Source organism: Babylonia areolata, chromosome 4 (assembly GCF_041734735.1).
Source record: "Babylonia areolata isolate BAREFJ2019XMU chromosome 4, ASM4173473v1, whole genome shotgun sequence".
Classification (NCBI taxonomy): Eukaryota; Metazoa; Mollusca; class Gastropoda; order Neogastropoda; family Buccinidae; genus Babylonia; species Babylonia areolata.
The window spans coordinates 22647128-22660754 of NC_134879.1; the positions used below are offsets into that span (position 1 = coordinate 22647128).

At 39.8% G+C, this 13627-nt stretch overlaps 1 protein-coding gene across 18 annotated transcripts in view; it reads right to left on the reverse strand.

Annotated features, from left to right (window-relative positions):
- LOC143280962 (ryanodine receptor-like) overlaps positions 1-13627 on the reverse strand; it is a 224004-nt gene that overhangs the window by 64146 nt on the left and 146231 nt on the right. For 14 of the 18 annotated variants that reach the window (XM_076585792.1, XM_076585799.1, XM_076585793.1 and 11 more), the window contains 10 exons: positions 13155-13303; positions 11786-11921; positions 11123-11173; positions 10570-10688; positions 9169-9347; positions 8628-8786; positions 7897-8193; positions 5966-5983; positions 2564-2623; positions 1051-1194 (listed from right to left, as the gene is read on the reverse strand). In XM_076585792.1, coding sequence (XP_076441907.1) covers positions 1051-1194; positions 2564-2623; positions 5966-5983; positions 7897-8193; positions 8628-8786; positions 9169-9347; positions 10570-10688; positions 11123-11173; positions 11786-11921; positions 13155-13303 — 1312 coding nt within the window. The remainder of the gene's footprint in view (positions 1-1050; positions 1195-2563; positions 2624-5965; positions 5984-7896; positions 8194-8627; positions 8787-9168; positions 9348-10569; positions 10689-11122; positions 11174-11785; positions 11922-13154; positions 13304-13627) is intronic. The other 4 variants (XM_076585804.1, XM_076585794.1, XM_076585791.1 and 1 more) reach the window with 3 other exon arrangements.

Genomic DNA, 13627 nt, shown 5'->3' on the forward strand with positions numbered 1-13627 from the left:
CAAAGGGCGCACAGAAACAATATATAACTGTGACGATGATGATAATGATAACAAGAGAGGCAAGGCCTTCAAGACTCACTTGTGATAAATTAAGTCCCCTAGCATTAATTACAGAGTAATTTCCCTTTTTTACTATCTGCACCAAAACGTTTGCAAAATAAATAAAAATTCCATGCTTAGCAAAAGAAGTTCCTGTTTGAACAAAAATGATAATAATGACTCCTCTTGTTGTTGGGTCAGAATAAGAGGTCAAAGTGCCAAGTTTAGAGAATACAAAAAATATAAATATAACAGTAAATGCAGTTTGCAGGTAATTAGGCTTCTTTAATTTTTTTGTGCCCATCCCAGAGGTGCAATATTGTTTTAAACAAGATGACTGGAAAGAACTTAATTTTTCCTATTTTTATGCCAAATTTGGTGTCAACTGACAAAGTATTTGCAGAGAAAATGTCAATGTTAAAGTTTACCATGGACACACAGACGCACAGACACACACAGACAACCGAACACCAGGTTAAAACATAGACTCACTTTGTTTACACAAGTGAGTCAAAAACAGTAAGAACAGACATGTGACCCATGTTGTTCCTTCAATGTAGAAATGAACAACTCTGTGACTTGCAAATTCTTCTCTTGTATAAATGAGTAATTCTGTGATATACCAATGAATAATTCTGTGACTTGTATTTCCTCACGATTATAAATAAGTTCTATGACTCAAAATTCCTCATTCATAAAATGAGTAATTCTTAGAAGTACACACACAAACTTTGGTGACTCTTGTCATTCCTGTCATGTAGAAATGAATAACTATATGACTAGTACTTTTATGTATAAACGAGTAAAACAGAGACTTTCATAATTCCTCAATTTTTTTTCATCTTCTAATCAACTTCCAGTTTGGGAGATAAAGACAGCTGTATGTTCATCAAACTTTTATAAAACAAATAAATTTGTGACTCTGGTAATTCCTCGTATGTATGAATCAACAATTCTACCACTCTCCTAACTCCTGTGACAATGTTGAAAGGGACCACTGGTGGCACTGACCATGTGCAGACCATGCATGACTTTAGCCATGGAGATGATGCGCTCAATGGTGCGGGTCTGGCTCAGCTGTGTTGTTCCGGCTGTCTTGGAGTCACCAATCTTGTTGTACAGCACCTTCTGCCACCGCACCTTGTCGTCAATCGGCTACACACACACACACACATACACACCAACAACAGTGAAGGTAATATGAGAAAGTGGTTATGGCCAAAAGTTGTGTTGGTGGTATTCAGTATCAGTATCAGTCAAATCCATTTACGCTACACCACATCTGCCAAGCAGATGCCTGACCAGCAGCGTAACCCAACGCGCTTTGTCAGGCCTTGAGAAAAATAAATAAATAAATAAATAAAATAAATAAATAAATAATAATAATAAATATGTATATATATATATATATATATATATAATAATAAAGATAAAAATAAATACAATAAAAAAAATTTTTTTAAAGACAAAAAAAAAGACATATACATAAAAATACTACTACTACTGATAATAATATTTAAAAGGCGCAAAATCTTGATTAAGTCAATTCTAGGCGCGCAGCGCACACACACACACACACAAAAAGATGATGGTATTATCCGTTAGTAGTGAGCGATAATGGTGGGAGCTTTAATGGTGTGTGTGCTCCATGTGTCTGTGTGTATTTGCGTATATGTCTAACCCCATCGAGTCAAGCTCAAAGAGTTTGTGAGCTGTACAAAATGTATACATTTCATTCTGTGTGTGTGTGTGTGTGTGTGTGTGTGTGTGTGTTTCAGTTTCAATATCCGAGTGGTTTAAGTGTTGGACTTTCAATCTGAGGGTCCCGTGTTCGAATCACGATAACGGCGCCTGGTGGGTAAAGGGTGGAGATTTTTCCGATCTCCCAGGTAAACATATGTGCAGACCTGCTAGTGCCTGAACCCCCTTCGTGTGTATACGCACGCAAAAGATCAAATATGCACGTTAAAGATCCTGTAACCCATGTCAGTGTTCGGTGGGTTATGGAGACACGAAAATACCCAGCATGCATGAACCACGACAGAGTCATCGGCAAGTCGATGTTGGTCGTGTGACGGAAAGAAGAAGAAGAAGAAGATGTGTGCAAGTGGGTGGACAGATACATATATATGCAAGACCACATCTGCTGTTTAAAACCAACGCACTGAGGCCTTGGTGCCTACTCTACTAAGTTTGTATAAAACATTAACACTGAATGAAAAAACAACAACACAACAACAACCAAAAAATAAAAATAAAAAAAACAAACAAACAAACAAAAAAACCAAAACAACCCCCCCCCCCCCCCCCCCAAAAAAAAAACAAACAAACAAACAATACCACCACCACCACTTGTAAATACAATAAAAAAAATTTTTTTTAAAGTAAAGTGAAAGATATGTTGTGTGTGTGTGTGAGAGAGGGGGGTGGGGGGGGGAGAGAGATAAATGATCATTTTATCAGCTTTTCCACTTTCACACACAAAGCACTCTCACTCCTGTATCAAGCAGCCAGAAAGCCTTACCCCTTCCTCAGTGGTTAAACTGTGCAGGAGGAATTCTTCGATGTCTCCCTCAGGGTCCTTCTGAAACAGGGAAGAGTGAGACACCGCCCCCACTGCCGTCAACTGCGTCATGCCACAGCACACCATGCACACTGGTGCAGACCACACGCCACGTCACTGCCGCACCATTACACACCTACACCTCCTGTTTCCCTAACGTTTGACCTTGTGGATTTGGTGGTTAATATAGAACCATGGCATTAAAACCAATCCAAATATTACACTGTCCAAACAATTCAGTGGCTGTATCAATCTATGGCAGAATATTGAAATGCCCTTCAACATGTTGCTGTAAAAGAATTGCTTTAGTCTCAAATTTTAAAAATTTCAAAAACCAAGTTAGAAAAAAATGTCTGATCAAAACTTATTCCTTATCTCTGTGTAACCATCTCCATCATATTTCTTTTTTTTTTTTTATCTATGTCAACTGAGTGAAGAATATAAAACAACTCACCAATAGGCACTCTGAAATATGTAATTGTCTGACAGAAAAATTATCAAACAACATCAAGATATCAAGATGTGGAAGTGGGGGTGGGGTGGGGTTGGGTGGGGTGGGGGGGTTACTTTTGACTTATAAACAATTCAAAGACACCGAAAATTTACTTTAACACAAATTCAATAATGCAAGTCATTTATCAGAAAATTACCTCACAACAATGGGTCTCGCAGTTGCATTTAAGAATGAGACCAACAAATTGTTACCATCAACAACTGACAGTGACATTTACACTATGAATATCCCTTGATTCCATTACTCATTTTGATATCTTAGCTGTGTAGTGTGTAATGGGCCATTAATGGTACAGGAAAAGGGAGAGGGTGTGCAAATCATGCCTGCACATTTACTTCTGCTACATATGGTGCAGTGTATTTTAATGCACACACATGTGCACACTGTGACTAATGAATGTTAATGTGTTTATCAAAGAATGCTATCCAAATGGCCGGGGACACACACACAAGGACAGTGCTCATTTACAAAGGGGGAGAGGGACAGAGAGGGAGGCATTAAAACAGGGAAGAAAAAGGAGTAGGCAGTACAGGTGAGAGGGAAAGACAGAGAGAGAGGGGGACAGAGAGAAAGAGAGGGGTGGGAGGTTGAGGGGGTGGAGGGGAGGAAAGAAAGGGAGTGAGAGATTGAGACAGTAGGAGAGATAAAAAAAAACAAAAAAAACAAAAAAACCAAAAAAAAACCAGTAACAGAATGAGATAGGAAGAGATTTACTTTGGAATTTGGAAGAGATTCACAATGGAATTGTCTTCTGCAATGATAAATAACTATAATTATGATGCATTACAATTAAATTATAATCATATCCCAGCAAGACCACACAAAAAAAGTTGGAAATAACCCCTCTCCTTATTGCGTATGTTCAGCATAATTAGCTGCTCATAAAAACGAATATGAATAAGACAATTCCCATCTCAATAAGTTCCAAAACCTCCTTTGCAATGTACAAGTAAAAGACTAAATGAAAGGTACCACACAGTAAGAAACATCTGCTCAGTGGAAATACTTCCATTAAAAAGTCCATGCAGAACCGTTTCCTTATTCATACTGCTGAATGTATATACAGCCCAAGCAAACCCAAAATGCTTGCAGTGTGCCAGTAACCTCAAACATGAAAAGCCATTCTTGAAAGTAACAGAACCAGCTTTCGTGTGGTAAGAATAAAATCCAAAATACCAGAAATCCATAATGCAATAGAAAAAAACAAAAACAAAAAATCAACAATGAAAAATGTATAAGCATTCAAAATAGAGCTGATTATAAAATATATATAAAATAGATACAAATTAGGTTTAATTATTAAAAAAAAAAAAAAAACATATAAAGAAAAGAAAAAAAAAGAGAGAAAAGCTCTCACTTGCCATCTCCGTAACCGCAACTGAATGTAGCACAGACAAGGACATTTGAGAGAAGAAAGCCAGGAGGCTCAGTGACCATGATTAAATTCAGTCACAAATCAAAGAGGCACTAATGCCTGAACAAGATTAGACTCAGCCACAAATCAGTAGGAACTAATGTCACGTCATTCATTGGAAAGCGGCTGGAACGCAGAAAACAGGCTCAAACAGTGAGTTCAGTGCAGGTCACAACGTTGTGCACAGCTGCTGTTTCCCCCCCCCCCCAGCAGTCATACTGAGTGACAAGCCAAAATGTATGTGGCACACGATTCCTTGAAATGAGGTGAAAACAAAGCAAAGAAAACAAAAGTAAATGAAACAATTCAAAGAAAAGCGCACACACACACACTCACACAGAACCCAAGGACAAACCGCAAACAGACAGGATCAGAAAATATGAAAGAGCAATGAATAATAATAAAATGAATGTGACTGATTCAAGCAAAAATGCTGCTGCTTTCATTCGCTTTACATGCAAACCATGCGCATAATCCATATTCAACCAATTTTTAAAATTCAATGAAAAGCAATGCTTCAAGCAGTGCCTGTAACAATCCTGTGCGATGCTGATATGTTGCAAACAAATTCTGTTGATGCTGATATACTGCCAACAAATTTTGGTTATCTGCAATGCTGTAAACTTCTGTTGTTTTCATTTCTATGGGTCATGCTGCTGATGGTACCCAAACAAGAACAGGCAGATGAAGCATAAAGATAAGGCATTCAGGCTTTTGAAGAGTCCCCTACCAACATGACTACCTCTTTCCAAAACAGCTCCCTCCACTCCTTCTCATTCCACTCCTTCTCATCTACACAAGTCTCTAGCTTTCTGTTCACATCTTTTTTTTTTTTTTTTGGTCTTTCATTCTTAAGAATCAGAGTTATGCATGCCTGTGAATGACTGGCGTGAAAGCACTTTGATTTTGCTCTGCAGAAGATTCAGTGAAAACCCCCCCAAGCTTTTATTATTATCATTATCATCGTTATAATCATTAGTTACCATGAAGAAGTATAGTTACACCAGCCAGGAATGCTGTACAGGAGCAATGGTGTATTGCTGTTATTGTTTTTCTCAGTACTTAGCAGCACCAGCAGTCAAAACTGGTGAACATGCTATATCAAGACACTGAGGTTGTTAAAAACCAGCACCCTTAACACTAGCCTAAAAATGAAGTTAATTTCCAATAAATGTTTCTTTGTTTTTGGTGATCACTTTTTTCACACTTCGATCATATCTTTTGTTAATTAAAGAATTTCATCAAAGTTATCAAAAAAATTAGAATCGCAATGATCATTTTCTGCAAGTTCCCACATCAGCATGCATGTATTGAAACGTTTTGTTGATGAGTATTTGTACATATATATATATGTGTGTCAGATATGCTGTTAATTCTTTTTTTAAGCGCTCAATTCACTCCAAATTGTTTCAACACAACTGATTTCCGTACATACTTGTTTGTGTTCAGTACTCTGTATAACAAACAAATTCACATAAAAAAAGAGAAACATTTTAATAGCAGTAATACCCTTAGTAACAGTAAGTAATGCTCACAGCTTTTATCAAAACAAATATCAGATTCACTTCATCAGATGACTATTACTATATTCAAAACTGTGGACATAAAGTTAAAGAAAGTGTGAGAAGAAGAGGATATAAAAATTGATCAACAAGTACATAAAAAAAGTAATGAATAACAATGAAATAAAACAAACACAAAAATGAATAATCACAAATAATTTTTTTTTTTCAAAAGTGAATGAAAACTTGACAGTCGTGGGACAGCCAAGTGGATACCACGCAGGCCAAGCAAACAAGAACATCCCAATCAAGCACAAGTCAGATTTATTCTCTACCCTCCACGAAATTTGGAGTTGTTGCCTTCAGACTTGTTCAGACGACACTCACTGAAGTCACGAGTACAGCATGCAATTCACACACTTCTGACAGATAAACAGACCTTAGCAGGGACACTGGTATGGAACTCCATCCGAGTTATAACAGTTTTTTGTGTGTGTTTTTACACCAGTCAGGCACCTGTGGCCAGGCAACTTCAACACAGCAGTGAACCCAGTTCATCCACAGCCTGTCTTTCCCAAGACTTTCTTGTATCAGTTTTGCTCATGAGGGTGGTGAGAGACCACAGAAATAGTCAAGTGAGTTGGCATTTTTTTGCTGTATGTATCATCCAGAATGTGAGAATCTCTACCTAAGAAAGATGGAACTGCACCTGATCATAACACCATATACCTTCCGTTACCTATTCCAGTCCACTGATATCAGTTGTGACTGTTGCGTACGACAAATCACGTCATTTATTCTTTCATGATCGGCTTTTGAAACATGACCAGTTCCACACCATTTATACTTTCCATGAACGATTTCAAACCCAAGGTCTTCCGCAGCAATTTCTGTACATGACAGTGAAATTATTCATAACCTCAGGTCAGTTTCATTCAAATCAATAAAACTGTCTAAATCCGAATGAAAATTATTTGTGCATTCAGAGGCTTGTCACTCACACCACATAGTCTCTCAGCCTTCATACAACACACACACACACAAGACAAGACAAGGGTAGAATTAAAATGTCAAAATAAGAACTCATGCTAACTATATTTTTCTTTGCTGATGTCAGTCCTTTTATATCTGTGACAACTGTTGTGACAAAGTCACAACCATCTACACTGTCCGTTTTGTTTTTGTTTTTACATCGATCCTAACAACTATCTTATTTTCAACATTACTGATGTCAATCCTTATACTTCTAACAACTGTTATGACAAAGTCACACTCCTAATCCTTTCCTACCAAAAGCACAGCCCCCAAATACCTACAATTTCCTATCTTTATGCCAACCCTTATCCATTTGTGACAACTGTCTTGGCTATTTCAACCCTTACAGATACATTATGACAACTGGAGTGACAGAGTCACAGAATTAACCCCTGGCTTATCAAAACTGCAGTCAACCCTTTCACATATATTTATGACAACCAGAGTGACAGAGTCACACTATTAAAAAATACCGTCCCCACGTACCTACACTTTTCTTTCTTGACACCAACCCTTATCCATTTGCGACAACTGTCTTGGTCAAGTCTACCCTTACAGATGCATTTATGACAACTGGAGTGGCAGAGTCATAGCATTTACCCCTGGCTTTCCCAGAACTGCCAACTCCCCACATATTAATCCGTTGTTTTCCTAAAGCACAGTCAACCCTTACACATACATTTATGACAACTGGATTAACAGTCACACTATCAACCTGTGGCTTTCCAAAAGCGCAGTCAACCCTTACACATACATTTATGACAACTGGAGTGACAAAAGTCACACTATCAACCCCTGGCTTTCCCAGAACCACGGACTGCCCACGTACCTGTAACAGTTTCTGTTTGGCTTGCTGCAGCAGCTCCTGCTCCCGGCCGCTGAAGAACCCCAGCCCCACAGGCACCAGACGCTTGAGGCAGGCCACGTTCAGACTGCTGTGCGCCTCCAGCCGCGACTTCTTCTCCCGCCGCTTGCCCCCGGGCCTCTTGCTGGCCGTGTCTTTGTCCTGCCCCGAGGACGATTCCACCTTGGTCATGGACAGGCGGGTGGCCTGGCTGGGCATGATGAGGGCCATGTTGTCGATCTCGTTGTGGGACACAAAGTTCTGCTCCTCACGCTTGAAGAACTGTTTGGGGCAGAACAAAAACATTCTGTTGACTTTTTCACCGCCAAGTGTCTGAGTGAAAAACATTCCCCAGCACCAAATATCTCAGATATGATGCTCCCAGTCAGCTTCAGTTCATGTCAAAACAACACAATGGACCTGTTCATCTAAAACTTGGTAGGGGGGCAAAGATTAGTCATTACTCTACAGGCGGGAAACTGGCTGCATCTGTCGAGTTTTGTTACAATGTGAAAAATGGCCCTTTTTTTAAAATGACCCCTCGATGCTGACTAAAGTTATTTATGGCACAGTCTAAACAACTTAATTGAATATTTTTGTATTTTCTTTTTGTTTTTCATTTCAACATATACTTTTGCCTAATCTCTTTTACTTCTTTATTCATTCTTTTTTTTTTGTTGTTTTTTTCATTTTATCCTCCAACATTTTGGCCTCACCAAAGACTTTGTCCACATGGTGAAGATGTCAGCCACACAGGAGAAGAGCTCCTCTGCTTCAGCAGCTGGGTTCTTCAGCCAGTGGGAGCGGTGCAGGTCCACGTACTTGATCAGCAGAGGGTAGAAGGCGTAGATGTCACGGACCAGGATGGTGAATTTCTGCACACGCCACATGTGGGAGATGACTCAACGCTCAGCTTACATCGCAGACTGACACAGGTTTACAGACAGCAAAGTGAGAACTGTATGATCAGTGCGTTCATGTGCTGCAATGCCCACATTTAATTCTGTCTACCTGTTGACTTTGACAGACGTTACGGAGGGACGGAGGTGGGGGAAGGAAGTGAGAGGTGAGCGCTTATTACACACACAATATAACAAATGCTTATTTTCACCTTTTTTTTTTCAGTACAGATGACAAAAGAACTATGGACAAGGACTGAACCACCAGCACAGAAAAATATAAATGTCAACAAAAAAACTTCATGCATCCGCAATGATTATGCAAATCTATATCAAACCAGAAGCCAGGATTACTCACATCCTGCACATACTGCTCCAGATCTTCCGAGCCCTCGGACGAAATGCGTTTTTCGTGAGCCAGTCTCTTCTCTAGCTGTTCTGTGGCCTCTGCATTCTCCTTCAGCTTGCGGCCGATGGGCAGGAAGTGGTCCTTGATCATGTCCGGGGTGGAGTTGGCGATGATCGGCTGAGTGCGAGCTGCAAATCGTTACAGAAGAATTTCACACTTTTGCTCATAAAATGATCACAGCTTTTTTTTCTTTTTCTTTTTTAATTCACACAGTGAACTATGGTACAATGACCTGCAGAAAACGTCCTTCAAACTAGAGGAAACCTCTAGCATTTCACCAGCTAACAAACTCCCATCTAGAGTCTTTTCTGCTTGTTCAAATCAATGTGTCCCTGTAAAAATGTAACATGACTGAATATAAATCAAGATGTGCTGTGTACAGTTTGGTGCAACAGCTTGATAACGTGACAGATAAATATTCAACAAAAGAGGTTATTCCAAAAGGTGTTCAGCTTTTCTGCAGGTCTTCCACAAGGGAGGTACAAGTTTAGCAACTGTAACACAAGATGGCTCTTTCATCCTGGAACTGGGTTGCTATCCCTGAATGCTGTTTTGTCCATCATTATGTAGTCATATGGACCTAGTGCCTAGCTTATATCAGAGACTGAAATAAGTTTACAGTTGGGCCAACAGCAAAGTAATAGCTGTATGATCAACGGCTTATCCACTGCACTGGAAATTCATTTAGAGGTTAGTCTTTTGGGAAAGACTATGACTCACAAACCAAGAGGCAAGATTGCACAGGCTCTTAGTGCTGCAGCCTTCGGGGCGAGATGGCCTTAGGGGACCATCCCAATGCCAGCTGTCCTAAAACCCTCTTGGCTGAGAGACTGTGGATGTACCTTTGGCAAGACACACTCTATCATCATCAACTTATGGCCCAGATAGTTATCACAGCAGTTGCCTCCAGTACTGCTACGATGAAACAAGATGCAGGTTCAAAAACACAAATGAAAAGAAACAAAAATAAAGAAAGTGAGTGAGAGGAACCCATTAAAAGTATTTTCATCATTGACAGAAGGGGGTCACTGCTGTTAAAATTTTGGGTAACTGGTTATTTTGAAATACAGTGTGATAGATAACTTGGTAAATTGTTTTTAATGTTTGTGGAAAAGTGAAGTTTTGTATGGAAGCTTTTACCTTTAAAATATTCAACACCGTAACTGTTCCATACATGTGATTTTTTTTCCCTGCTTCATTCAGTTATATCACGTGTGTGTGCATGCGCGCGTGCATATGTATGCATGTGTGTGTCTGTGTGTGTGTGTGTGTGTGTGTGATCGTGTGTGCATGCACATGGATGAGCAAATGCATTTTGAATACTTTATGGCTGAGAGGAGTGGTACTGACTGGCAATCCTGTTCATCCAAGGAGCATCCTCTGAGCCAATGTTGTTGAGGATCAGCTTGAGGACGTTGCCCAGCACAGAGTTCATCTGCTGGGCTGTCACGTTGGTCACCAGGTTGGTTCTGCACACAGCAACACATGCTGACATCACGCATCTATGCTGGGTTTTTCTCTACACAGCAATTATACACACACACACACACACACACACACCAACCCACAAATACACACACACACAAAGGAAATTTTCTATCTAAAATTACGTTTAAGTAACATACTTTGATTAACGCAAAATAACTGAGCTACCTCATGTGTGCGCGCACACACACACTCACTCACACACGTACACAAACAGAGATCTGTGTGCCAATGTACAACACACACACACTCACACACACATCTGCATGTCTACGTATGTATGTACATACACTCACACACACACACACACACACACACAAAATCACACACACACTCATACATTCTAATTCTTGCCAATACTAGCAGTCACAACCACCGCCTTAATCAGCAAAAGCGGATTCAAAGCAGAACAAATTACCCTTCACGTATTGTCCCATCAGGTCCATGGGCCAACCAGAAAGGCAGGTAACTGAAGAAGAAAAAGAAGACAAATCATTAGTTCAAGCACTTTTTAAATTTTTTTTTTTTTTTTTTTATTCAAGAAGATGTCTAAGAATGATTAACTAATATATCAATAAATCATTTATTATCATCATCTCTTCAAAGAACTATTCAACAGATTCCTCCAGGTCTGTTGGTTTTTCATCAAAGCCCTGGTCTCTGCAAATGGTTTTCTGTCTGCAATGTTGTCAGTCCATCAGTTGGTCTTTTTCCTCCCTTCAGCATCTGTCTATGTCTATATGAATAAATTATTCATCGTTATCGTCTCTTCACCTGCAGACAATGGGCAGCATGACCTCACAAGACTTTGCGCCATATACATACATTTATCAATGTTAACTTATGGGAAGTTAACTGTAGGAAGTGTGACCTCATAAGAATTAGCGCCATAAAAATACATTTATTTTATCATTATCTTCTGACCCGCAGATATAGGGGGCTTGACAAGATAAGACTTTACACTATATAAAGACATTTATTCATATTATTACCTTCTGACCTACAAACACAGACAGCCTGACGTTACAAGATTTAGTGCAGTACATAAATACATTCATTTTCACGGTTATCTTCTGTTCACCTGCAGACCATGGGCAGGGTGACCTCGATGACGTGGGGGGCCTCCATGTACTTGCCCCCGGAGTGTGCAAGTTCCTCAATCTCCGCCACGATCTTGTTCAGGCTGGGAAGGTTCTCCTTCAGCTGGTCCATCACCTCTGTACACACACACACACACACACCCTCACCATCATCATCATCATCATAATCAATGGCTTTTGCATAGTGTATAGCATATTTTTTCAAATCAATTCACTGTACACACACACACACCCTCACCCTCATCATAATCAATGGCATTGCATAGCGCTTTTCTCCAGGTTGATTCACTATACACACACACACCCCTCACCATCATCATCATCATAATCAATGGCATTAACATCTCGAATTTCTCCAAGTTAATTCACTGTACACACACTTTCACCATCATCGTTATAATCAATGGCATTTGCATAGCACATTTCTCAAGCTGACCATCATCATCATCATTATAATCAATGGCATCTGCACAGCGCATTTCCCCATGTTAATTCAGTGTACACACAAACCCCATCATCAAGATAATAATCATATTAATCAATGGCATTTGAACAGCACACTTCTCCAAGTCAATTCACTGTACATACACACACCCCATCATTAAGACATTAATAACAATCAATGGCATTTGAATAGCGCATTTCGCTCATGTTAATTCTTTTTACACACAAATGATGACAAACCCCATCATGATAATAATAATGAATGGCATTTGTAATGCCCATTTCTCAAAGACTCGATACGTTGGCATTCACCCTTTCACAATCAGCCACGCCTCACAGTGACAAAACACACTCAACCAACCACACACATATGCACCCATGAACAAAAAACAGCTCAACTTAACAGAGGAGATAAAGAAAAATCACAAAAACGTCAACAGAGGAGATAAAGAAAAATCACAAAAACATCTCAGAACAGATGTTTTTAGCTGAGATGGTATTTAGCTGAGATTTGAAGACAGGGAGTGTTGTTTGGTGCTGAAACTGAGTGGTGGACTGGATGCTAGTCATTCAGGTAAGACGATAACATGAGGTCCCGTGTGCAGCATGCACTTTGTGCACATGAAAGAACCCACCGTAATGCAAGGGTTGTCCCCCAAAAAATTCTGTAAAGAAATCCACTTTGATAGGAAAACACACATCCAGGCAGAAAATAAAGGTGGTGCTCTCATTGTAGCGATGCACTCTCCCTGGGAACAGCAACCAGAATTTCACACCGACAGATCTGTTATGACAAAAATGTAATACAACACAATACAATGCAACACAACATAAATCAACGCAATGCAGCACAACACAATACAAGACAAGACAATAATCCCATTCCTCACACATCAACCCACTCACCCTGTGCCTCCAAGGAATGCTCAGAGATCTTCCCCTCCAGGCCAAACAGGATGGAATGCCGGTTGTATTTGTTCAGGTCTGGCTCCAGGAACGCCACAGGGAAGCAGCTGGCGAAGGAACCCACGCATTCCCCGAGCGCTGGGCGGTGTCTGCAGTCAACAGAGCATCCCGCTTCTCTATTTGCACACTTATTTCCCTGACAAGTATAGTTTTATGGATTTGTTTCTCTCTGTAACGTTTAATAAGCAAAGTAAGCAAGTCTCAGTGGTGCACAGTTGACAGGGCATGGCTTTACAAGTCTTGTACTTAATAAACAAATAGGTGTGACCTCCAAAACCAATCTGTCGTACCTAATGAACAGATCAAAGAGACCCAAAAAACCAATCTCTAGTAGCTAATAAACAAATCAAAGAGAACCCCCAAATCAATCTCTTGTACCATTAAACAAATCAATGTGACCTCCAAAACCAATC